The sequence below is a fragment of the Gymnoscopelus microlampas genome (genome assembly GCF_963454915.1).
Source record: "Gymnoscopelus microlampas genome assembly, chromosome: 15".
NCBI lineage: Eukaryota > Metazoa > Chordata > Actinopteri > Myctophiformes > Myctophidae > Gymnoscopelus > Gymnoscopelus microlampas.
The window spans coordinates 45017106-45044703 of NC_139952.1; the positions used below are offsets into that span (position 1 = coordinate 45017106).

The 27598-nt window shown below is 42.0% G+C and overlaps 2 protein-coding genes across 3 annotated transcripts; one reads left to right on the forward strand and one right to left on the reverse strand.

The window, feature by feature from the left end:
* Positions 1-1651: 1651 nt before the first annotated feature.
* Positions 1652-2095, reverse strand: LOC311061342 (ubiquitin-conjugating enzyme E2 D4-like; the record flags this gene model as incomplete). The annotated part of the gene is made up of 1 exon (XM_084079943.1): positions 1652-2095. The coding sequence occupies one exon, from the start codon at positions 2093-2095 to the stop codon at positions 1652-1654; it is 444 nt and encodes a 147-aa protein (XP_083936069.1).
* Positions 2096-4219: 2124 nt separating this feature from the next.
* On the forward strand, positions 4220-26156 carry LOC311061096 (uncharacterized protein). 2 transcript variants are annotated; one of them, XM_084079618.1, is made up of 11 exons: positions 4220-4337; positions 9726-9809; positions 10469-10611; positions 13044-13163; positions 13885-13942; positions 14668-14991; positions 17558-17697; positions 19585-19692; positions 22192-22249; positions 24314-24364; positions 25447-26156. In XM_084079618.1, the coding sequence occupies exons 2-11, from the start codon at positions 9728-9730 to the stop codon at positions 26031-26033; spliced, it is 1671 nt and encodes a 556-aa protein (XP_083935744.1). In that variant the 5' UTR covers positions 4220-4337; positions 9726-9727; the 3' UTR covers positions 26034-26156. The 2 variants fall into 2 exon arrangements, with proteins under 2 accessions (XP_083935744.1, XP_083935745.1); XM_084079619.1 differs by lacking the exon at positions 19585-19692.
* The last annotated feature ends 1442 nt before the right edge of the window (positions 26157-27598 follow it).

Below are 27598 nucleotides of genomic sequence, written 5' to 3' on the forward strand. Positions count from 1 at the left end.
CACGCTATGAGCTTGTAGATCTGCATTTTTTTGTTTGTTTTTAAGTTAAAGGAAATGTGTGCAAATCTACATTTTTAACTCAAATCTTTGCTTCTGGGGGTCCCGGGAACAAAATATTTTCAGATGGGGGTCCGCGGCCAAATACAAATAATTTTGGGGGTCCTTCACATGAAAAAGTTTGAGAACCACTGATATATATAGCAACATAATTTTTTTCCAAAAAAAAAACCTGTTAGGATTTAGAAGACATTTTGAATTAAAATTGTCACGATTTTTCAAAAATAAACTTCTTGACTTTTTCCATAATGGAGAGTATGCACATGCGTCACTTTTCCACCGGGATACGCAAACAAAAAAACTTTGCAGATAGAAAGAGGATAATTGAAGCTTTCTGTACAGCTGCCATGTTGGTGAGTTTAACGTTGTTTAATCCAATCAGATAGGACTTTTCTGTCTGGATGTATAGGGGCTGTCAAGGCACGCTCAGGAAGTCGTTTTTTTGCCACTCACTAGTGTTCCCGCATAACTTCCGGGTACGATGATGTCACGCGCCAACCCCCAGCCGTCACCTTCCTCTTCTGGCAAAGTCACACGTGCTCCTCTGGAGTCGGCCACGTCAGCCCTGAAGAAGGAGAGTCATCTTGTATTTTAAAACAAAATGCCAGACGCCAGAGGGTCGAGCCATTAGCAACTTATGGCACCAGATGCCCCGCGCTTGGCTATGGGTTTGACCCGAGATGTTCTGCTCTCCATCCTGTAGATCAGTGGTTCTCAACCAGTGGTCCTTGGGGGGGGGGGGGGGGGGCTATTTTTGAAAAATCTTGAAAATGTGCGCATCTCTTTGAATATATATAATTTTAAAAGCGAACAATTTTAACTCAAATCTTTTCTTCTGGGGGTCCGGGGCCAAATGTATATCAATTTAGGGGTCCGTGGCATGAAAAAGGTTGACAACCACTGCTGTAGATTGTTGTATGTATCAACACATTCTTGTAAGTGACATATGTCCACATGATCGACGGGGAAGGGTCTGCCAACTTGCTGATGCGGTGTGCCTCCGGCCGTCTCCTACTGCCTTTTTTGTGTTTGTTTTGTTACCTTTTAATGCAAATTGAAAAATGTATAAATCTGTGAGAAAAAAGTATAACTTTGGTAAATTAAATCACAGTTGCTCTTTTTCTCTTTTATGCAGGGCATCTCAATAATAACAATTCCAAAACCAAAAGCAAAAGAGGACAATTTTCATTTCATGGATAAAAATCAGTTCAGTCTGGTGAAGAACGTTTTCATACAAAAAAAACAAAAAAAAAACACCTTATCTAGAACCAGTCTTTTTTGGTTGTGTCCGGTTGGTCAGTCGGCTCACTCACTTTGGCCCACAAGGTTCTGGGTTCGATCTCGGTCATCGCCGACTCAGCGTAGGAGTCGCATGGCTTGAGTAACTAAGTCGTGCAGGAGCTGATGGTATAGGTGTGGCGCTCCACCTCTGCAATCCATCTCCCAAGGGTCCAGCCCGTTGGAAAGGGGATAGACACTCTTGTTCTTGGCCGATATCAACGATAAGCCACTCTGACCTACTGCTACTTATGTTGGAGGAGTCCAGCGAGATGTGCCCCCAAACTGTTTACATTATTGCCAAACCTTCAGTCTTTCACATTGCGTACTTTTGAGTCCATTCTCTGGCTAAGGTGTTGTACTGCTGTTTATCAGATTTATAGATGTGCGCAATGTCTGGGACAAGAGGGTCATCTGGGTTTGGATCGCACAGCAAAGAGCATATGGACAACAACACCTTTGAGACCGTAAGGGCAGGTGACCATTGTGACCTTAAGATGTCAAGGCAAATGCTACCGTTGCTGTTTATGTTTGGGTGATAGATTCTTGTTGTGAAGGCTACCTTTGGCGGCTTAAAGGGATAGTCCGTGGGGAAGTGGATGGCAAGGAAGAACACCCCTCCTTGATACGCGCTGTCCGTCGGTCCCATGATGGTGGCCTGCCAGTGGAATAGGTCTTCCCCAACCGGACCGGCTGAACACTGAGCCGGTGGATCCGTTTGCAAGTCCTGCAACTCCTTCTTTATCCTCCTCAAAGCCATGTCAACCCTGTTGAATTAAGTCTGTACGTTTGAGGTTAGGTTGCTTTCAGTAACAGCTAACTCCAAACACCGAATCCTTTGAATCCGCTACAGTAGGTGTTGTTTTCGGTGATGTCTGTGTGACCTGCCTTTTAAAAGGACCAAATTCATTTACACGTGACGTCACTGTTAGGTCACAAAAGATACATCATGACACATGCACAACATCACGTAGGTCAGGGGTGATGCAACTTTGATGATGGAGAGGGGCCGGGCCACTATATTTCAGTGGTGGAAAGTAACTAAGTACATTTACTTAAGTACTGTACTTAAGTACAATTTTGAGGTATTTGTACTTTACTTGAGTATTTCCAATTTCCAATACTTTTTTTTTTAAAGATATTTTTTGGGGCTTTTTTATTTTTTTATATATTTTTTTTTATATATATATTTTTTTTTTTTATTGGTAGATCACAGTAGGCTGACAGGAAATGGGGAGAGAGATGGGGGGGTGACACGCAGCAAAGGTCGTCGGGATCGGGAGTCGAACCCGCGACACGCTGTCAGGCTGGCATTGCAGCCTAGGGTGCCTGGACCGCCACGCTGCGGCCCAGGCCCAATTTCCAATACTTTTACTTCTACTCCACTACATCTCAGAGGCAAATATTTTCAAACATTTTAGTACTTTTACTTTTGATTCTTTAAGTGCAGTTTGATACCAATACTTTTGTACTTTTACTCAAGTAACTTTTTGTAACAGAGTACTTCTACTTTGCAGTATTGATACTTTTACTTAAGCAAAACATTTGAGTACTTTTTCCACCACTGGGAGGAGGGGATTGTGGGTATTGTAGTTTTGACGCACTGCTAAACGTTGTGGGGGTGAAACACATAGATATATATAAAGGCTAGATGGCTCAAGGGGGCGGCGCAAGCGTAGCTCAACCGCGGCCATCTTGCGACGGTCACTCATAACATTATGTCTATGGTGCATATACTTTGAAATAACCATAGCGTGCTCAATTTTCATCCGATTTTCAAACGGTTTGGTGTTTTGTAAACACCAAAGATGTAGTTATGATACTGCATACTTATAATTATAATCATGTTTTTTTTTTTTATACAATAATATCATAACTACATCATTGGTGTTTACAAAACACCAAACCGTTTGAAAATCGGATGAAAATTGAGCACGCTATGGTTATTTCAAAGTATATGCACCATAGACATAATGTTATGAATGACCGTCCCAAGATGGCCGCCATGTGGCGACGTCGTACTCCATTGGCCAGCAGCGCGGGTGAGTCATCTAGCCTTTATATATATCTATGGTGAAACAGATAAGGGACGTTGAGACGCCCCTAGCCCTGGCCCAGAGCGTTAGTGAGTTCTCTCTAACGCTCTGCCAGGCGCTGGGCTCTGCGCTTGTACAATGAATTCCACTGCCCTGCGAGGGCTCCAACAGTAGTGAAAATAAACAAAAGCATTTCGCTACACACCTAAACAAAGGCTGTTTTGTGTTGTTAAAAGTCTGTTCTCGGAGGTGGGAAGCCTCTCAGCACCCCACCTTCTCTGTATAATACACTTTTTGGCCAGAAAATACATTATTTCACCAGAAGGAAAAATCTGGTCAATAGAAAAATTCCATTGACCAGATCTGTAGAGGGCACTGTGGAGCAACCAAAAAAATGTTTTTCCTTCCGGTGAAATGTTTTCTTCTCTGGCCAAAAAGTGTGTTTTACAGAGAAGTTGGGGTGCTGAGAGGCTTCCCACCTCGGAGAACAGACTTTCAACAAAACAAAACAGCCTTTATTTAGGTGTGTAGTGAAATGCTTTTGTTTCTTTTCACTACTGTTGGAGCCCTCGCAGGGCAGTGGAATTCATTGTACAAGCGTAGAGCCCAGCGCCTGGCAGAGCGTAGACGCCCCACGCTGCTGTGAAGAACACACACACACACACACACACACACACACACACACACACACACACACACAGAGAGAGAGAGAGAGAGAGAGAGAGAGAGAGAGAGAGAGAGAGAGAGAGAGAGAGAGAGAGAGAGAGAGAGAGAGAGAGAGAGAGAGAGAGAGAGAGAGAGAGAGAGAGAGAGAGAGAGAGAGAGAGAGAGAGAGAGAGAGAGAGAGAGAGGAAGTGAAGGATCTGTCATATTAACCTGACGTAAACAAGAAGTTGGGAAACATTGATCGACCTCTTTGATCACTTCCATTTAAAGTGAAAGTAGATTCCGACGCGGACATTAGAGGTAAGTTACGACGAAGGAAAAAGAAACAAAACACGGAGTGACCGTAACCTGTGCGATTGCTGCCTGTTGCTGTGTTACACGGGTCATGGTGACTTATTGAATGCCGTACCAGCCATGGTTCACACACAGGACGCTCGTCTGTCACAAGTGTCATGGCGCTACTTGTTCCTGGTTATTGAAAGTGTTACATTTACAATCAGCACATCTACAGAAACGTTCAGATTTCAAATACAAAGTGCCGACCCCATGACCACCGATGTTACACGTTAAAGCGTCTGGGTCTAAGTATCTGTATCTGCCGTATTGTTCAATAAAAGGCATTTTACTCCGATCGACGACCATGTTTTTATTTTTTATAATGTATCAGGAGTGCAATACACCTCCCAACCGATAGGAGCGCGTAATTGAAAGCATATGGAGAAAATGGCCACCAATCGGATTAAAATGCTTTTCATTGAACAATACGGAAGATACGGGTACTTAGACCCAGGCGTTTTAACTTGTTACATCCATGGCTTTGGGGTCAACACTTTATATTTGAAATCCGAACGTTTATGTAGCTGTACTGGTTGTAAATGTGACCGTAACCTGTGTGATTGCTGCCTGTTCCCGTGTTACACGGTCATCGGTGACTTGTCGAATGCCGTGACCTGATTCAGCGGAGTTCAATGTAAAAATGTTTACTCGTTTCGTTTGGGAGTTTCAATGATTTCAAACGTCATCATGGCACTTTAAATGGTTACAACGGTGAAAGCTGATCACGTGTTATTATATATCTAATAATAAATGTGGAAATCTCTTGATAGTTGTGTTGACAGTGGTGGAAAAAGTACTCAAATTCTTTACTTAAGTAAAAGTACCAATAGGCCTACTGCAATATAGAAATACTCTGTTGCAAGTAAAAGTCCAGAATTCCAAATTTACTTGAGTAAGTATTGGTTATTTTCAACAGCTTGTAGAAAAAGATGAACTCGGAATCAGAGGATCAAAGTTGATGAGTAGTTCTTAGTTTTATTTAGCTTCCATCATTGTTACATTCAAGAAGGAGACAGCCTGGTCAAAACTTAGAAGATCTTTAGGTACCGTGGTCAAAACTTGGAAGTCTTCAGGGTGGGTCTGTCTATCGAAGACAACTCGTAGCCTGCTGATTGTTTAGATCTAATCTAATAACCTGCATAATACAATTGTATGTATGCCATATACCGTGCACATGTTTAGGTAATCTAATAACCTGCATAATGCAATTGTATGTACATTATACAAGGGATGATCTCATGGCTACTGCCTGGCACATGTTTAGGTCACATATTGAAAGTGGGAGACATACATTGTATTCTATATATCCTGACTAGCTCTATTTCCACACAATTGGCTTTCTTCCAAGTGCCTTTCTCATAACATGCACTGTTGTAAAATATCCTATATAAGTACAAAAGTATTGGCATCAAAATGTACTTAAAGTACCAAAAGTAAAAGTACTAAAGTATTTGAAAATAGCAGATCTACAAGCTCACAACGGAGCTTGTAGATCTGCTATTTTCAAACAGCCTTTGTATAAAATGGGGCTAAAGTGGTTAATGTATGTTTTATTATGTTATGATTTATATCTGCAAAGTAACTAGTAACTAAAGTTGTCAAATGATTGTACTGGAGTAAAAGTACAATATTTGCCTCTGAGATGTAGTGGAGTAGAAGTAAAAGTATTGGAAATTGGAAACACTCAAGTAAAGTACAAATTACCTCAAAATTGTACTTAAGTACAGTACTTAAGTAAATGTACTTAGTTACTTTCCACCACTGTTTAAATGTAATTAAATTTGTGCCGTGATCGTTTTGGGGTCAGATAGCCCTGGCCCTCACTAACGCCCTGGACCAGGGCTAGGGTCTTTATTTAGTAAGACATGAGAACAACAGTACATGGAAGTACAAATTCACAATGCAAGGTCTACTAAACTGGAAGGCTCATAAAGCACTGAGCTTGTTTAAAATTAGATCCCCATGCACACAAATCATGATGACATGCTGTAAGAGACAGACAGATATACACACTACTATACAGAACGTCATACAATCAGCTTACAGGTTACTGGTATGAAAAGTGAAACATATGTACAAGAGAGAAAAAAAAGGAGGGTGGGGGGGGGGGCGTAGGTTAAGACTTAGACAGGGGCCATTTTCGAATTGCAGCCTCCTGAAGGTGTATCTTTAGGGCAGTTTTGAAAGTGAGTAGGGTTTTACACTCCTTTACTCCTTTAGGTAGGGCCTTCCACATTTTTGTTGAATAGCATGAGAACGAGTTCATTCCCTTTGTTGAGCCAAATCTGGGTTGAACATGATCCGTGGAGCTGCCTCTGGTGTTATGATCGTGGACATTAACATTTTGGAAGTATTTTGACTAATACGGGGGATCCCAATGTTGTGGCGTATCTTGTAGACCAGGCCCATTGTAAGTTGCTGTACTCGGTCCTCAACCCTAAGCCACCCAACCCTAGCAAAATGAGCAGGGGTTAGATGGGTTTTGTGTTTGAGGCCAAGAAGTAGCCTTACAAGTTTGTTTTGGGATGTTTGGAGCCTTGTTTTTAAGGCCTTGGTGGTGTCTGGAACTCAAAATGTACTTGAGTAAAAGTACAAACGTATTGGCATACAAATGTACTTAAAAGTACCAAAAGTAAAAGTTTTCATTGTGCAGAATGTCCCATTCAAGTTTTCAAATGTACACAACTCATTTGAAAATAGCAGATCTACAAGCTCACAATGCGTCGTATCGCGACGCATTGTGAGCTTTTAGATCGGCTATTTTCAAATGGTCTAAATGTATATAGGGCTGAAGTGGTTAATGAATGTGTTGTAATAAAAATCTACAAAGTAACTAGTAACTGAAGTTTCCAAATAAGTGTAGTGGAGTAAAAGTACAATATTTGCCTCTGAGATGTAGTGGAGTAGAAGTAAAAGTATTGGAAATTGGAAATACTCAAGTAAAGTACAAATACCTCAAAATTGTACTTAAGTACGGTACTTGAGCAAACGTACTTAGTTACTTTACACCACTGCACTCATGGTTGTAAAACCCAACAACCAAAAACCATGTAGAATCCCTTTTCCCCCCTTTTTTGTTGTACAGATCAAATCTTGGCCCTTCTCTGTGGGAACATCTAGGATTTTGAGGTCCTTTGTTCAAGTGTGTGGTGGGTTAGACGGTGGCAGTGGTTGACGCTTAAGCATTGGTGTAAAGTAACTAAGTACATTTACTCAAGTGCTGTACTTAAAGGTAGGGTAAGTGATTTACTTTGGTTAAAATAAGTGTTAAATAGATCTATATTCTGATAGTACTCATTGCTATATAGAGTGTTTGTTCAGTAAAAGGAGTCTCCCATGTCTCTCCAGCTCTTTATTAAACAGAAAATGCATTTTCAGTGCTCTCTCCTGATTGGCTTAAATGTTGTCACCTACCTGAAAATGTACGTATATTCTGTTTACTAAAGAGCTGGAGAGACCCCTGTGACCGAACAAACGCTCTCTCTTAAGTACAATTTTGAGGTATTTGCTACTTTACTTGAGTATTTCCAATCTTCTGTACTTATACTCCACTACATCTGAAAGGCAAATATAATTTTACTCCTCTACAATTATTTGAAAACTTTAGTTACTAGTTACTTTGTAGATTTTGATTATTATTACAAAACATACATTTACCACTTCATTTTGGCCATATACCTTTTGGCCATTTGAAAATAGCCGATATACAAGCTCACACGATGCCACACATTGTGAGCTTGTGGATCTGCTATTTTCAAGAAATGTTTATACATTAGAAAACTTGAAATGGGACATTCTGCATAGTGAGTACCTTTACTTTTGGTACTTTAAGTACATTTTGATGCCAATACTTATGTACTTTTGCTCGAGTACATTTTGAATTCCTGGACGTTTACTTGTAACAATGTATTTCTATATTGCAGTATTGATACTTTTACTTAAGTAAATACTTTGAGTGCTTTTTTCCACCACTGCGCTTGAGAGAGAGAGAGAGAGACCACAGTTTTCTGTTACAAAAACCTGTTGTTGGACTGGCTGGCCTTGACATTTCTCTGGCAGTGTTGTCTCGCTGTCACCAACCTTGGTCCGTTATCTGTCTTTCTCTCTCTGTCTCTGTCTCTGTCTCTGTCTCTGTCTCTGTCTCTGTCTCTGTCTCTCTCCCTCTCTTCTCTCTCTCTCTCGCTCTCGCTCTCTCTCTCTCTCTCTCTCTCTCTCTCTCTCTCTCTCTCTCTCTCTCTCTCTCTCTCCTCTCTTCTCTCTCTCTCTCTCTCTCTCTCTCTCTCTCTCTCTCTCTCTCTCCCTCTCCCTCTCCCTCTCTTCTCTCTCCCTCTCTTCTCTCTCTCTCCCTCTCCCTCTCCCTCTCTCTCTCTCTCTCTCTCTTTTTTTATTCCAGACTTTTATTTGTAACAGAGTATTTCTACTTTGCAGTATTGATACTTTTACTTAAGTAAAACATTTGAGTACTTTTTCCACCACTGCGGAATAGTCAAGTACAGTTTAGTGCTTGCTACTCATGTGAGATACAGTATATGACTGAGACTAGGCATTTGGTGATGAGAATGATCAATATAGCATCCATGATCCATCCATCTGCATGCTGTTACTTTAATCCATTGAAATAAAGAAAAGGAACGGATGTTTTTCTGCTGAGGAAATGGCAATGAAAATGACCAATTCCATTATAATCGTTATCTCAATATATTCTCTATACATCAGGTATATTCTATATCAGGGTTCCCCAATAGGCGGCCCGCCGGCCATTTGCGGCCCGCGAGAGGCAACTGTCTGGCCCACGACGACTCCTGTCATAAAAAAAATATATATATATCTGTATTACTGTTCAAGCAGACTAACAAACACATCTGTAAGTAAATTGTTGATTCTGGACTTATTTAGATTTTCAGTATGTACAACTGGCTGCTGATAATCTGTATTACCTTTCAAGCTGACTGTAACAACCAAATATTTTAACAGAGCTGCTCCTGCAGTCTAAAAACTCCTCATTCCACTCGGGGGGCGGGGGGGGGGGTTGCCAACCGGTCCCGTACGTTTCCAAATCACGCATCCCTGCTACCTGATCAAATCGACAGGAAGTGATGAATACTTTTTCATATGTATTTATGTATAATATGTTTACATATTTGTATTATATTATATATATTTATATTTAGCATGTTTTGGTCGTGCATGTATTTCTCCCCGCCTGCAGTTCCAGCTTTGGCCACTGGGGTGGCGGCTTCAATGTTTCCCAGCAACTCTGGGGGCCTGGTGTAATTAGATAGGAAATAAGTCATTTGTTTTGTGGTGAAATTATCCCTTTAAAGCATGACTCCCCCTGCTGTCTGGTTGCAGGTATGACGGGCAGCAGCAGCAGCCTGCTCCTCCGCTCTCTACGGGTCTATCTGAACAACCAGGACAGACTGCAGCCCATCATTGGTCAGCCAGCAGCAACATGTCTCTCTTAAAAACAAAAAGAAAAAACAACTGGAATGGTTACCTCATTGTGTGTGTGTGTGTGTGTGTGTGTGTGTGCGTGTGCGTGTGCGTGTGCGTGTGCGTGTGCGTGTGTCGCTGTAAAATCTGTATCAACACATTGAGACCGGGAACGTCTGTTATCTGCTATTCAAAAATAGCAGATCTACAAGCTCGTACCGTGGCACTCGGAGCTTGTAGATCTACTATTGTTGAAAAATCTTAAACATTTTGTGCAAATATTTGAATACATTTCTTTTTTTAAGCGAACATTTGTCAGTCAAATCTTTGCTTCTGGTGGGGGGTGGGGGGGTCCCTGGAACAAGATATTTTGAGATGGGGGTCCATGGCCAAATACATGTCATTTGGGGTGGTCCTTGACATGGAAAAAGTTTGAGAACAACTGATATAGCAACTTTTTTTTTTCCAAAAAAGTGTAAGGATTTAGAAGACATTTGTAGAATCGGCCTTAGGCCTTGATGGTGTGTGTGTGTGTGTGTGTGTGTGTGTGTGTGTGTGTGTGTGTGTGTGTGTGTGTGTGTGTGTGTGTGTGTGTGTGTGTGTGTGTGTGTGTGTGTGTGTGTGTGTGTGTGTGTGTGTGTGTGTGTGTGTGTGTGTCTCAGGTCTGACCAGTGTGACAGAATGCGTGAAGGCGGACACAGGCGGCGTGGAGGTGTTGTATCTCTGTGAGGCGTGCGCCAGTCGGCTCAGCAAGGCCGACATACGGAGCCACATCATGGGGAGTCTCCACAGATGCAACTACATCGTAAGTCATACATGGGGCAACTGGCGGCCCGGGGGGCCACACGCATAGCGCGGAACCGAGTGCCGCGCTATGAGCTTGTAGATCTGCTATTTTTGAAAAATCATGAAAATGAGTGCAAATCTTTGAATATGTATATTTTTAAAGCGAACATTTGTAACTCGAATCGTTGATGGGGGTCCGTGGCCAAATACATATCATTTTGGGGGTCCTTGACATGAAAAAGTTTGAGAACCACTGACAGCAACAGTGTTAGGATTCAAAAAACTGTTAGGATTTAGAAGACATTTTGTAGAATCGGCTTCAGGTCTTAATGGGTTAATGCGGGCCTGCAGGTTAATATCGGAATACTGATTATTTATATAATTGATTTCAGCTGTTCCAAACATGCAAACACGACCCGCTTTAATTACCTCAGTCTATATTAGTAGCTTAATGACTAATATTACAATTCTATCGTCTTTTTTATGTCCAATGTATTTGTATTTAAGTTCAAAAAGTTAACATACGTATAACTAAATGCATTTGAAATTAAATAAAAATGTTACTTTTCAGGATTCCAATAAAAAAATAGCACAAAAAAAAATCTGGATTCGAATAAAAAAATAGCAGATCTACAAGCTGAAAACGCGTCGCACTGCAACGCGTTTTGAGCTTGTAGATCGTCTATCTGTGCTACTTTTGTGTGACATAGAATGGCGAAGAACGGCATTCATTTAGGAAAAAAGTTAAAATACGGGGATAAGAGGTGTCTGCCCGACAGTATAAGCAATGTGGCCCTCTGGAGTGAGTGTGGAAATACTGTATAGTGGCCCTCTCCATCATCAAAGTTGCATCACCCCTGTCGTAAGTAGAGCTGCCAACGAATATTCCTTCGAATATTAAAAATAAAACAACCTTTGACTGTAAAAAAAAATTAAGGTTTGAATTTAAAAAAAAAAGAAAAATTGCCGCGCGAGTTCTCGCGAGACTCTGGGTGCACGTAATCTTAAAACGGCGGCTGGTCTCGCGAGATCACAGAGCCGTCAGTCAAGGCTTTACTTTATCATACGAAGGTGGTGCGTGCAAACGCGAGCCGCAAGTCCACAATGCGCCGTTGATGCAACACGTTGTGGGCTTGTAGATTAGCGGTGTTTGCCACAAGACACCGTCATACAGCGAAGAATTACGTCAGCTCACAAAAAAAGCATGCATGTTCACTCACACTATGTCACTTTAATTGATTCAAAATGTTAACAGGTCAAGGTGAAACGGGCGATTCATTTGGTAGTGAAGGCCGACAGTTTACAACGAGACTCAAAAATGTAAAAACCATGCATGGATTCTTGTCCCTCACGGTAAAACTCCCTAATAATTTCCCGTTTCATGTCGAGGTAAAGATTGTTCCAACTTCTGCGTCTCCGTTATCCAGATAAGTCCCGGGCTTGTATCATCCTAAACCAGGGGTCTTCAACGTTTTCAGGCCAAGGACCCTTGCCCCCCTAGCTGAGACAGAGATGAAGCAGGGACCGACCCCCTCTACATTGTATAAAATTGTGTTTCAGATGAAACTTTTTTTGTTTACTTGGTCTGCTCTTTTTTCCCTCTACACCTATATCTCTTTCTCAAAAATAGCAGATCTACAAGCTCACAAGCTACAAGCTTGGAGATCTGCTATTTTTGGCTGAAGTTCGCCTCAGAAAAGGGATGCTAGGGTTCAAGTGGTTAAGGAAAACAGCTTTATTAAAATGAGGCTATAGAATCAAATGAGTATGTATCATTCATTTGATCTCGCGAGAGAGATCACATTTCTCAGCACCAACCGCGGCCGGCGCATATAGAGAAAGAAATAGACTTCTGCTGTGGTTGAATTAAGTTTGACTGCATTCAATATTTTACATAAGAAATAATATACATTCGACGTCCGATAGGTTCGAATGGATCGAACCCACATCGTTTTTTAAAAGGAACATTCGAACGTCATTTTTGGCCAATTCTGGCAGCACTAATCGTAAGTAGTCACACTCACAGACCCATCGTTTTTGGGTGGCCAAGCTCATGCTTAACCCCTGAAGGAGGGTCCCTGTTTTGTGATCCTTCCTGCAGTTTTCGACATTGTGTTTATGTGGGCCGAGAGGTTGTAACTGTGTATTTAAGGGCATTACAAATACACGGTATACATTGCACACATTTTCACGATTTTTCAATAATAGCAGATCTACAAGCTCGTAGCGTGGCTATGAGCTTGTATATCTGCTATTTTTGAATAGCCGAAGTGTAAAATAATACTTTTTTTTTTTTGTTGCTCAAATCAAAAAGTGACACAGATGCGTTCCAGGTCTTAATGGGTTGTTAAGTGACGGTGTCGCACACCAAAAATAGCCCAGATGGCCTATTTTCACAGATTGTTGCCACTCCTTCTAACCGTAAGGGACGACGTCTCTCTCTCCTGACAGAAAGTCTGGCACCCGTACGTTATGGGCGGATGGGAGATAACGGACCTGTCCAAGTTGGCCTGGCCCCTGATGGAGATGGCCCGTGTACTGGAGAAGCAAGAGGGACCAGGGGATGTACAGGTGTGTGTGTGTGTGTGTGTGTGTGTGTGTGTGTGTGTGTGTGTGTGTGTGTGTGTGTGTGTGTGTGTGTGTGTGTGTGTGTGTGTGTGTGTGTGTGTGTGTGTGTGTGTGTGTGTGTGTGTGTGTGTGTGTGTGTGTGGAACAGTGGTGTATAAAGTACTAAATCTTACAAGTAAAAGTCCAGAATTCAAAATTTACTCGAGTAAAAGCACAAAGGTATTGGTATCAAAATATACTTTAAGTACAAAAGTACTCATTATGCAGAATGTTCCATTTCAAAATGAATAAAAATCTCTTGAAAATAGCAGATCTACAAGCTCACAATGCGACGCATTGTGAGCTTGTAGATCGGCTATTTTCAAGTGACCGAAATGCATATAGGGCTGAAGTGGTTAATGTAGGTTTTGTAATAACAATAATCAAAATCTACAAAGTACCTAAAGTTTTCCAATAATAGTAGAGGAGTAAAAGTACTATATTTGCCTCTGAGATGTAGTGGAGTAGAAGTAAAAGTGCTGAAAATTGGAAATACTCCAGCAAAGTAAAAGTACCTCAAAATCGTACTTGAGTACAGTACTTGACTAAACGTACTTAGTTACTTTAGACCACTGATGTGGGAGTGTGACGTAGAAGTCGCAGAGAGACGAGTCATGTCTGTCTGTTTGTGTGTTTTTGTGTGTAAATTCATTCTTTTTTTCTTTGTCAACAATGACATTTCGAGGTCATGGAGATCGATTCGGCCGCATACAAGATGATGGCGTCCCTCAGCGAGGCCGAAGGTCAGGGTTTCATCTGTTGTTCCGTATTTATTTAGGACTTATTTAAGAAGAAAAAAATATGTTGCTATAATCAGTGGCTCTCAAACTTTTTCACGTCAAGGACCCCCAAAATGATATGAATTGTAAATGATATGAATGACCCCATCTCAAAATATTTTGTTTTCCGGCCTGGGCCGCAGTGTGTCGGTCCAGGCACCCTAGGCTGCAATGCCAGCCTGACAGCGTGTCGCGGGTTCGACTCCCGTTCCCGACGACCTTTGCTGCGTGTCACCCCCCCATCTCTCTCCCCATTTCCTGTCAGCCTACTTTCCCTATCCCTCTCTAATAAAGGCATAAAAAAGCCACAAAAAAATCTTTAGAAAATATATATATATATATTTTGTTCCAGGGACCCCCTCAGAAGTTGTAACAGAGTTAAAAATGTACCCTACAGAAAAAAAGATATTCAAAGATTTGCACACATTTGCACAATAAAAAAAAAAAATAGCAGATCTACAAGCTCATAGCGCGAGTGCCGCGCTATGAGCTTGTAGATCTGCTATTTTTGAATAGCCAAAGAAATCCTAAAATGACACACAGATGCGTTCCCGGGAAAAGGATCGTTAATACATTATAATTGTCCTCTATAAGTAAAATGTTTGAAGTGTTTTTAAGTGCTTAGTTGATTACTTGATATCTAAAATGAACGATCTCTCTCTCTCTCTCTCTCTTTCCTTTCTCCACAGCGATACGTTTTCTACACGCCGTCAAAGATGGACGCTGGGCCCAGCTGTGCTCTTCCGTCCAATCGGCCCGTTCCCCCCCTGTTGCCGGGGCTCTCGCCCAATCGCAGGAGCCGCCGGTCGATTTCGCCCAATCACACGAGCCCTCCGTCGAGATGGACAGGCCTCCCGCCCCGCCCCCTGCACGGAGGACCCCAGCCATTGGCCGGTTGGAGAATTCGGTCGTGTTGCCCGGCACCTATCAAATGCCACCCGAGCCCCCTGCTGGCCAATCCGAGCACAGCGACGTCTTTCTCGATGGCTATGCAGACACCAAGCCTATTATCGGTGAGTTTTAGACATCCGTCGCGATAGTAGTCATAGAGGCGAGAGGCGTGTCTAGCGCCCTCTTAACACATCGGGTGCCAGCATTTTTTCATAACTTACCGTGGGTGCCAGCATTCTCCCCATTGACTGCGCTTTGCTGTTTAACGCTTCCGCGTGCGCGACGAGCAAATCCACGCAAAAAAAAGCATCGATTCATGTTCTGCCATGAGTCTGGCTACAGGCTGGAACCATAACATTCCCCTCGCGGGTTACAACAGGGGGGGGGGGGGATCGCCCATCGCGCATGACCGTTTTTCCCCACAGGAAACAGATTCGGAGATATAGGCGTTTCAAAGTAGGAAATAGACAGGAAGCGGATGGGGGAAAAAAAACTGTTTCCGGTGAGCGATCTGGCACTTCCTTCGCAGGATTACAATGGGTGCTCCCAGAGCTGCTCTAGCCCCGCCCGCGCGGAGAAAAACGAAAAAAAAACAAAAAGACTGAAATCACGGTTCAGACCGTGAACGGCACCGAAGCTTCGGAACCGCCACTATGTAAACACACGGTTCAGACCGTGTTTGGCACCCGATGTGTTAAGAAGTAGAAAAAAAGTCGAAAAAAAAGAGGCTTGTGATAGAAGGGAGGCTTTTAATTGCTTATTTCAACGGCGCCCCCGGTCATTAATAGAGAGACGGCTTTTAATTGAATACTGATCCCGGGCTGGGGCGCTCCCCTAGAGTTAGTGTCGAAGTGTCCTTGAGCAAGACGCTGAACCCCTAATTGCTCCCGATGAGCAGGTTGGTGCCTTGCATGGTTTCCTCCGCCATCGGTGTATGAATGTGTGTGTGAATACATCCACACGGCGTAGTGTCATCAGTGGGTTGTACCTATAGGGCGGAGTTGCACTCGGGGGAAAACACAGATTTCCCCCAGCTGGTATAGACGGAGGGATGTGGGGTTTTCAAACTCATATGCTGTAAAAGTATACTTATCTAAAAGCAGGCGTCATGGCTTGCCAGATCACAGGCACAGAACCTTGTTGCCACTCGACAAGGAATGCTACATTAGCAAATTAAACAAGAGTCCGATTGGAATGTTGTCCTGACTGGACAGAGGATCCAACACAACACAATGGCCCGAGGTTATCAGATTGAATCACCTGGTAAGAGACACTATTACATTTTCTACAGATATGATCAATTAAACTTATCATAATATCAAAAAGCAAAAGCCATTCATTCATCAATGATGTTTATAGAACACGTTTTAGTGAATTCCTAGTACAGGAGACATCGACGCCATTACAGTTTGGAAACGCAACATGCAGCGATTTACACACAAAACAAGCCAAACCCTAGACTATCCTCGTGTAAAAACCTACAGAAAACACAATTGTTAATCTGGCAATGAACACGGAGCTAAATCCTGCATGATATTAAATGACGCACTTCGCCAAATGGTAATGGCGTCGGTACATGCCGTTCACTTCAAATTCACTATAAACATTATTGATGACTTAATGGCTGTTGGGTTTTGATATTATGGTAAGTTTAATTGATCATATCTTGTAATAGTGTCTCTACCAGGCGATTAAACACGGTGCATATGAAACATGTTTTGTAACAAGGAGCGAGACAAGAGGTAACCAGAAGACTCGCACCAAAACACGCTCGCCCCCATTTTTCTCAGCGACCAGCGGTTGTTGTATTCTTGTATTTGTTTTACGGTTTGAAATAAGTTCAGGGTTAGGCATAGTTTTACTGAGGTTCAGTTTAGGAATAAGGTTAGGTTTAGCAGTTTAGGCATAGTTTTACTGAGTTTAGGAATACCAGGTGAATACCGGCGGGTTTGCCCCGGGGCGACTGTGTTTTGGGGCGAGTGTTTTGATATTTAGACGGAGCTGGAAAGAGGGAAACAGATCTCCGGTTTCAGTGGTGCTTGTGCTGAAACTTGACTAATGCCATTAGATATAAGGATAATCTGATAAACCACATGAACCCCAGTTTACGTATTCTGGGGGGAACATAAACCAAACATTGCCAATCTAGCTCACAGTTACAACGCGTCGCGTTCCGACGCACTGTGAGCTCATAGATTGTCAATGTTTGGTCTTTTTAGTCACATATATCTTAATAATAAGTCAACTTTGCCGAGGGCGAGTGGACGATTGTGTTCCAGCTGTCCTTCTGGTGGATTTTTCTTGGCTGACAATGTCTCTATCGTCCATAAAATAGCTCTGAAAGTGATCCAAACGATCGTGTATGATGTAACTCTATGAGGCAGATCGTTGTGTTTTCCCCCGGGACAAAATCGAATGGGCGTTCCTGGGCGTTCCCGTCTATCTCCGTGTGTATCTATGGGTTAATGGCACAATCAATGTAAAGCGCTTCGGATAGAAGCGCTATATAAATGCACCATTTACCATTTACCATTTAGAGGTCACTATTAGAGGATTTACGGTATTCAGAAAATTGTAAAACTCAATAGGCCTATGAATAAAAACTACAAATCAAGGTAATTTAACTATACCGTGTGCGCGCGTGTGCGTGTGTGTGTGTGTGTGTGTCTCTACACGTGTTTTCACCAGGCCTCGACCGCTTGGTGGAGTGCAGAGGCGAGGAGGACGGGCGCACGCACTGTTTCCTGTGTCACTGTTGTCGAGTGAAGACTCTTGGTGACGGCATCATCCGTCACCTCACCAGCTCCTCTCATTACTACAACTACATGGTCAGTGTGCTCGGCAGTGATGTGTCGTTCATTCGATCGATTCGTTCAAAAAGAACCAGTTCATTTGCCGCGAACGTGAACGAGCTCGTTCACTTTCTGAAACTGTTACGTTCACGCGCGACGTAAAAAAAAAAACGCTCCCGCGATGGTGTTTTACACACATTATAAAACATACATGAACCGCTTCAGCCCTTTTTTTATTCCTAGGCTATTTGAAAATAGCAGATCTACAAGCTCGTTTTGAGCTTGTAGATCTGCTATTTTCAAATATGTTAGCACTTTCACTTTGGGTACTTTAAGTATATTTTGATGCCAATACTTTTGTACTTGTACTTGAGTAAATTTTGAACGCTAGAAAATAGCGCTACTGAACGACAGTGTGAACGAATCATTTGAATGAATCAATGGCGTGTTCACTGAAATGAACCTTTTTTTTTCCCACCACTAGTGCTGTGTTTATCACTAGTTCATCTCAATACTACAACTACACAGTGGTGGAAAGTAACTCAAGTACAATTTTGAGGTATTTTTTTTTACTTTACTGGAGTATTTCCAATTTCCAATACTTTACTTCTACTCCACTACATCTCAGAGGCAACTATTGTACTTTTACTCCACTACAAGTATTTGAAATACATTTAGCTACTAGTTACTTTTTTGGCTTTGATTATTATCGCAAAACACACTGACCACTTCAGCCCTATTTACATTTCGTCCATTCGAGACTCATTGTATTCTAGTGTCTTTTGCCCAGGACCCACATGCAGCCTTTCTCCAACACCATGTCTTATGGCAGTGGTTCTCAACCTTTTCAGGCCTCGACCCCACAAAATAATCATATTTGAACCGGGGACCCCCAAAATAATCATATTTGAACTGGGGACCACCAAAATAATCATATTTGAACTGGGGACCCCCCAACATAATCGTATTTAAACTGGGGACGCCCCACCCTGACAAGCACTTGGAACTGTAGGAGGTAAATATTGTAAAAAAAAAAAATAGCAGATCTAGAAGATCTACCAATCTCAACAAAAGACACTGGTGTGTGACAAGAAAGAGACACTGGTGTCTACATATTGACCAGAAAGAGACACTGGTGTCTACATATTGACCAGAAAGAGACACTGGTGTCTACATATTGACCAGAAAGAGACACTGGTGTCTACATATTGACAAGAAAGAGACACTGGTGTCTACATATTGACCAGAAAGAGACACTGGTGTCTACATATTGACCAGAAAGAGACACTGGTGTCTACATATTGATAAGAAAGAGACACTGGTGTCTACATATTGATAAGAAAGAGACACTGGTGTCTACATATTGATAAGAAAGAGACACTGGTGTCTACATATTGACCAGAAAGAGACACTGGTGTCTACATATTGACCAGAAAGAGACACTGGTGTCTACATAATGACCAGAAAGAGACACTGGTGTGTGACAAGAAAGAGACACTGGTGTCTACATATTGACAAGAAAGAGACACTGGTGTGTGACAAGAAAGAGACACTGGTGTCTACATATTGATAAGAAAGAGACACTGGTGTCTACATATTGATAAGAAAGAGACACTGGTGTCTACATATTGATAAGAAAGAGACACTGGTGTCTACATATTGACCAGAAAGAGACACTGGTGTCTACATATTGATAAGAAAGAGACACTGGTGTCTACATATTGACAAGAAAGAGACACTGGTGTCTACATATTGACCAGAAAGAGACACTGGTGTCTACATATTGACCAGAAAGAGACACTGGTGTCTACATATTGACCAGAAAGAGACAGTACAGTCAGTTGGGGCATTAACGAAAAATGTTTTTTTTACATTTGTAGTTTTTTGTTAGTGTTCGTTGACTATAATAACCTTGGCGTGCAGGTGGAAATGCGGCCTGAAAGCGAGGGCGTAATGAGAGGCTGTGACAGGCGGCGTCTCCTGTCCGCGGCACAGAGAGCGGAGGAACGAGGCGGCAGAGGACGAGTGAAGGTATATCGCTTTTGTCACACCGTCTACCTGCCTGGTTTGGGAGAAATCTTTCAGACTTTTATTTTTTCTCTCTTGGCCACTGCAAATTTGCAGACTGCCTTCTTTCAAGCTTTCAATGGGCTCTAATTAACCTTAAGCTTGTTTTAAACTCCAACAAAACAAAATGCATGCATGGTATTTACTAGGTCTCCAAATATACATCCCTTTACTGGTATTTACACTCTTAAAGGCGAACAAATTGAGCTGGTCACATCTTATAAATACCTGGGCATTTGGCTAGATGCCAAACTCTCATTTAAGGTTCATGTGGAGAACCTAATCAAAACATTAAGAGGTCATATTGGCTTCCTTTACGGAAACAGGTCTTGTTTTTCTTTTACCAGCAGAAAGATTATTGTTCAATCTGTAATAATGTCTGTATTTGATTATGGGGATACACTGTATATGCATGCTTGAAGTTCACTCTCCACACTGAAGCCTCTGGAAGCAGTCTACCACGGTGCTTTGCCTTTTATTACTGGTGATGATTATCTCACCCATCACTGTATTTTATATGATAAAGTGGGTTGGCCATCTCTCGCAGTTCGTAGAGAGCAACATTGTATGTTATTTATTTATAAGGCCTTGTGTGGTAAACGTCCTTTATACCTAACCTCGCTTTTGGAACCAAAGGTTACTGGTCACTCAACACGTTCACAAACACACATTAGATATACCAGTCCACGTAAGAGCAGTGAACAAGGAAAAACTGCTTTCATGTATTATGCTCCACACAAATGGAACAAACTTCAGGACTCTCTGAAACTTGTGCGATTGGTCTCAATAGAGACATTCAGGGTGCTTCTTGAGGACACACTACATAGTGACTGTACCTGTTTCATGTAACACTGTTTATTGTCTCCGCCAGGCCGAAAGGCATGGCGAGAGAGTATGTTTTACCCCCTGTCTGTCCGTCGGTCCGTCTGTCTGTCTGTCCGTCCGTCTGTGGACAGCTAATCTCCCGCACCGTTGGCTTGATCGCAACGAAACTGTGCACACACACTCCCTGGATGCCAATTCAGAACCTCTGCCCCAATTTTATCACATGGCCCTGATATAGCGCCACCAGGAGGCCGCTTTTTGCAAAACACATTTTTTTACAGTACTCCTACATATTTTGTCCAAACATCACGCAAATCGGTACACAGTATCTCTATAGTCATTAAACGAAACGGGTCTTTCAGATTTTTCATATTCCATCCTGATTGGCTAAAAATGGCTTTCAAAGTTTGCAGAACTGCTCCGTTTTGAACAAAATGCCTCAAATTATTAACACAGCATGCAATTAACGTGAAACTTAGCACGCATATTCCCACTAGACCACGGAAGAAATTCCACTTGAGATTTTTCAAATCAGCCTCATGGTGGCGCTATAACAGCCCAATTCGTGTTTTTACCTATAAATGCACCAATCTGTGTAAAACTTTGTATGCACACTCCCTAGAGGTCAAGAAATAACCTTTATCCTGTATTTTTCACATCTACCTTTTATAGCGCCACCAGGAGGCCGACTTATGTAAAACATATTTCTTTACATTACTCCTTCCGATTTTTTCCAAATTTCACGCAAATCCGTACACATGATCTCTATAGTCATGTGATCAAGACGGATCTGTTTAATTTTTCATATTCCATCCTGATTGGCTAAGATTGACATCTACAGTTTGCAGGAGTGGCCCATTTAGAACAAAATGCCGCAAATAATTAATGCATCGTCCGATTGCGGTCAAACTTTGCACGCACATTCACACTATGTTGAGGAACAAATGCTACCCTTTTAACATTGGCATGTTATAGCGCCACCAGCAGGTCTAATTTATTAAAACATTTTTTTTAACAAAATTCAAATCCTCAAATCATGAATGCAGTGTCCGATTGCCTTGCAAGACCTAAGAAGAAATGGCAGCCTTTTCACATTGGCCTATTATAGCGCCACCAGGAGGCCACAATAACCTACCTGACCTGGCGGAGACCTGTGCTCCGAGGAGCACTTTTTCTAGTTTGCATCTGATTTTAAATCTCTGTGTTGTTATCCATGTCCTCACTGTATTGTCTGATTCACCGCCTTTTGCGATTATTTTAATGTGGTTTCATGCTTCTGCTTTTCTTTTTTGCTTTATTGTCAAAGTTGTGACATTGTAATGTGATTCAAATGTTTGTTATCAGGGCGTCCTTGAAAAAGAGAGCTTGCTCTCAATGGGTTTCCCTGAATAAATAAAGGAAAAAGAAAAGAAAGAAAGAAATCCATTAAGACCAGGAACTGATTTCTTTGGGCTATTCGAAAACAGCAGATGGACAAGCTCATAGCGCGGCACAGAGTGACGCGCTACGAGCTTGTAGATCTGCAGTTTTTTTAAGAACCTGTTCCAATGAAGTGAAGTATTTATTTACCGGTACTCTGTTGTTCTGTTTTTCATTGGGAGTACTTTTCCCACCACTGTGTCTTGTTTCCTACTGTAGGTGAAGTGGTTACCGACCTCCCTGTGCATCCAACTGACCGGCAACAGTTACCATTGGTGTAAGTTCTGAACTGCATTAATCTGATTACGTTCATTCAGATTACATTAGAACAGATTACCACTGGTCTAAGGGCTGAACTGCATTAATCTGATTACATGCATTCAGATTACATTAGAACAGATTACCACTGGTGTACAGTAAGTGCTGAACTGCATTAATCTCATTACATTCATTCGGATTACATTAGAACAGATTACCACTGGTCTAAGTGCTGAACTGCATTAATCTCATTACATTCATTCAGATTACATTAGTATAGATTACCACTGGTGTAAATGCTGAACTTCATGAATCGTCACTGTGCTCTTTAATCCAGTGGTTCTCAAAGTGGGGTCCGGGGACCCCCAGGGGTCCTTGGGGAGGTTCCAGGGGGTCCCCAGCCAAATGTGTTCATATAGCATCACAATCATCTTTAACCTTTTATGGTTAAAAACAAGTCAAACTTTTTATTCCCTACTTTTACTTAGTTTATTCTATACTTTTACGTAGTTTATTCCGTACTTTTACTTAGTTTATTCCGTACTTTTACTTAGTTTATTCCGTACTTTTACTTAGTTCATTCCGTGCTTTTATATAGAAATAACAGAGTATTTCTATATTGCAGTATTGATACTTTTACTTAAGTAAAATATCTGAGTTATTTTTCCACCACTGCTCCTTCCTTGCCTCTAAACCTGTAACCTGTTGTCTCTAGGATATATATATATATATATATATATATATATATAGATATATATATATGTTATCAGTGGTGGAAAGTAACTAAGTACATTTACTTAAGTACTGTACAATTTTGAGGTCTTTGTACTTTACTTGGGTATTTCCAATTTCCAACACTTTTACTTCTACCGCACTACATCTCAGAGGCGAATACAGCGCATAGATCCGCTGTTTTCAAATATTTTAGTACTTTTACTTTTGGTACTTTAAATACATTTTGATACCATTACTTTTGTACTTTTACTGAAGTAAATTTTGAATTCCAGACTTTTACTTGTAACAGAGTACTTCTACATTGCAGTATTGATACTTGTACTTAAAGGTAGGGTAAGTGATTTTCTTTGGTTAAAATAAGTGTTAAATAGCTCTATATTCTGATAGTACTCATTGCTACTGTATAGAGTGTTTGTTCAGTAAAAGGAGTCTCCTTGTCTCTCCAGCTCTTTATAAAACAGAAAATGCATTTTTGTTTCAGTTTCAGTTTAATTTCCAATTTTATCCAATCAGGATAGAGAACTCAATCAGGATATAGATTAAACAAGTGAAATTGGAAGTGATGACACTAAGAAATGAGCAGGCAAGATGGAACTGGAAGACTATAAAAATGAAGCTTAAAAATGGGTACTTTCTCCTGATCGGCTGAGATTTTGACACCTACCAGAAAATGTATTTTCTGTTTATTTAAGAGCTGGAGATACATGGTGACTCCTGTTACTGAACATACACTCTATAGCAATGATCACTATCATAATATAGTGCTTTAACCTTTTAACAAAATACTTTTTGTTTTAACCATAAAATATCTCATACCCTACCTTTAACACATCGGGTGCCAGAGGTTTATTAAAATATTATACGTTCAGTGCCTGCATATCTTCCATCCACTTACGTTGATACGTTTCGTGCTGTAGAATCCCCGACGCGGAAGTGCATGTAAACAAAGCGTGCGTGCGAGACGGCAGAGGGTCCCGACTAACGCCTGGAACAATAATATTTATAACGCGATCCTCCATTGCAGAGTGATCGCCGATGGAAAACGGCTCGCTTCCACCACGTTAAAAAGAAATGGAGATATTAAGCTTTTAGTCAAGGAGTTAACATTGGAAAGGGCGACCGGAAGGATTTTTGACAAGGATCCACATCTGGCCTCTCCTTCTCAGAAACTCCTTGGATGATCCCAAAGTTTTGTTAGAGCGCCCCACGTGGGCCCCACTTATAAAAATAAAACGGGGTCAAAAATGGTCACTCAATGTGTTAAGTAAAACATTTGAGTACTTTTTCCACCAGGTTATATCCTCCCATGTTTTCTCTCTCTCTCTCTCTTATTCTCTCTCTGTTTCAGGTATAAAGACGCTGGGGGGTGGTAACGTGTGGACACCATGGTCCTTACAAGGTGTGTGATTAGCAGTGGCGTAAAGTAACTTAAGTACATTTACGCAAGTACTGTACTTAAGTACAATTTTGAGGTATTTTTTATTTTACTGGAGTATTTCTAATTTTCTCCACAATTATTTGAAAACTTTAGTTACTAGTTACTTTGTAGATTTGGATTGTTATTACAAAACATGCATTAACCCTATATACATGTCGGCCATTCGAAATAGCAGATCTACAAGCTTGTAGATCTGCTATTTTCAAACGTTTTTTTTTATACATACATCTGAAAACTTGTGAAACGGGGCATTCTGCATAATGAGTACTTTCTACTTTTGGTACTTTAAGTACATTTTGATACCAATACTTTTGTACTTTTACAACAAAAACAAAATGGAATTCTGGACTTTTACTTTAGTAAGAAATGTGAGTACTTTTTCCACCACTGGTGATTGGTAAAGTGACACTATGGCCACATTATCACTGTATAAGAAAGAAAATGTCATGCACTCTGCTTCCTTACCAATGTCTATTTTCTGGGGGCACGGTGGCGCAGTCGGTAGCGCTGTCGCTTCACAGCTAGAAGGTCCTGGGTTCGATTCCCGCAGGGGACGCTGTGGGCGCTGGGGGCGTGTCCTCTCCTCCGCGTCATCAGTGCCCACACCCTAGGTGGGGTTGGCGAAAGGGCCTACTCTGTGTGGAGTTTGCATGTTCTCCCCGTGTCTCCTAGGGTATTTAATACCCTCACAAAAACATGCAGTAATCTTGGTCACAATACTGCCTCCCCCTGGTCAGCCGGGGCGCCTGATGGAGGGGAAAGGAACTGGTTGGAATAACGTGTTCCTTCCACGCGCTACGTCCAACCGGGGAAACTCTCCTCTGTCAGGTGACAAGAAGGTCAGTTGGCTCTCATGCATTGAAGGAGGCATGAGCTCGGCCCTGGCCTCCCTAGGTTGGCAGAGGGAGTACATTACATAGACAATTCGCACTGGGTGTAAAAAGTAGGGGTTACAAAATCGTGGGATAAAAAAAAAAACAATGTCTATTTTCTGTTGCTCTTTCAGCATTCAAATTGTCTTCATTCTATTCTTTTCTCTGCAGGGCCAGGCGATGGCGCCGCAGAGGCCTCGGGCATGGGAGGGACGTGGAAGCATGCCGCCGAGCTGTCGAGGCAGGGACGAAAGAGGAAGGCGAGAGGCCGCAGAGGCCTCGGGCATGGGAGGGACGCGGAAGCATGCCGCCGAGCTGTCGAGGCAGGGACGAAAGAGGAGAACGATCCGGTGTTCAAGGTAAGCCTCCCTCTGAACTACGGCCCTCTGGTGCTGGAGAGGACATCTTTCAGCCTGGACGCCTTGCCCGCGTTGCCCCCGGCCGACCCCGCGCCGCCCAGCCCCTCGCCCGAGCCCCAGCCCCAGCCCGGGGACCAGGAGTTCACCTCTGGTCCTCTCTTCAGCGATCGCCACGACGACTTCTGCGAAGACGCAGATACACTCGGCGAGCAACGGGAGTCGCAGCACGAACTCTTCGGCGAAGACCCCGACACGCTCGCCGAAGAGGACCAACATGAGGAGTGGAACTCGTGGGACACTTGGGGTCACCAAGAGGACGGGGATGGCTACTTTACTGACCGCGACCAGCCGAGAAACCCAGCCCAGGAGAGTCGGCGCATCAACGTTTGGCTTAATTAGCCACTTAAGCCCGATATACTTTTTTTTTTATAGTTAAAACCTGGTGAAAAATAGATCATCTACAAGCTCACACCGCGTCACATTGCGATGCGTTGTGAGCTTGTAGATCGGCTATTGTCACAATTGTTTTTTTAACCCACCAATCAAAGGGAGTTTCAAAGGGCGGAGGATATTGAAAAAGGATGTCCCGCCTCCACACATGATACCGTGTCCTCCTGACACGGTTTCTCTGGGCCGTGGTGGCTCCATAGCTGTCCCATAGCTGTCCTCTCATCTTCTGGAGTCCAACCACATGAACCCATTAAGACCTGAGGCTGATTCCACTAAATGTCTTCAAATCCTAGTTGTTGTTTTTTTTTGAAAAAACATATTTTTTTTTATCAGTGGTTCTCAAACGTTTTCATGTCAAGGACCCCCAAAATGATGTGTATTTGGCCTTTTGGACTCAAAATATGTCGTTCCAGGGACCCCCAAGAAGCAAAGATTTGAGTTAAAAATGTGTATATATATTCAAAGATTTTTCAAAAATAGTAGATCTACAAGCTCATAGCACTCGGTGCCGCGCTATGAGCTTGTATATCTGCTATTTTTTAATAGCCAAAGTGTGAAATTATGCTTTTTAGCGGCGCTAGCCGCTCTCTCTATACCTGACTTTGTCCGTGTGCGTACGTCAACGTTCTGATTGGTCAGGTGCGTCAACAAAGTGATTGGTCAAGCTTCACGTGACACGTGGCTATAAACACATTATAAACACATATCGATGACAAAATGTATCAAAGGCGCCGCTACCTTCACACAGGGTGTGAATTTTTTAGCTCAAATCAAAAAATGACACAGATGCGTTCCAGGCCTTAATGGGACCGGGAACGCATCTCTGTGTCATTTCAAGATTTCTTTTGGCTATTCAAAAATAGCAGATCTACAAGCTCATAGCGCGGCACCGTGCGCCGCACGTGTTATGAGCTTGTAGGGCTTGAAGCTGAGCTTGAAGATTAAGTGTAAATCTTCCAATAATACATTTTTTAAAGCGAACATTTGTAACTCAAATGTTTGCTTCTGGGGGGTTGAGATGGGGGGTCCGCGGCCAAATACATGGTGGTCCTTGACATGAAAAAGATACTAGAGTATATAAGAACTGTAAGAGAATATATTTTCCTTTTTTAGTCTTTATATACTTTATATAACTCAAATCAAACTTTATTTATAGAGCACCTTTCACACAACCTTAGTTGACCAAAGTGCTGCACGGTTCAAAGCAAAGAAATGCATCAAAACAAAGAACAAAAACACACTAACATGTATAAAACATGTTCTCTTTGCTTTCCGTTTATTTCACATGGGTTATTTCTCATCCTTAAACATGCATACATCAGACGTTTTGGGACATCTATTATATTGAAACATTTTGAAACATTTACATTTATCAAAAGCTAGTGGCTAATTGGGACGCTTTCACTTTGGTAAGCCTGGAAATATGTCTTTCTTCACACTTTTCATTTAAACAAAGCCTACTTCATGTTAAATGGAAAAAAAATGATGTTAGACAGAACTTAAAGAACGTTAGT

Coding starts and splice junctions, on each gene's coding strand:
- LOC311061096 (XM_084079618.1), top strand. CDS start 9,728: ATGACGGGCAGCAGCAGCAGCCTGCTCCTCCGCTCTCTACGGGTCTAT. Junction 13,164..13,884: donor AGGGACCAGGGGATGTACAG/GTGTGTGTGTGT, acceptor TGACATTTCGAG/GTCATGGAGATCGATTCGGC. Junction 22,250..24,313: donor CGGCAACAGTTACCATTGGT/GTAAGTTCTGAA, acceptor TCTCTGTTTCAG/GTATAAAGACGCTGGGGGGT.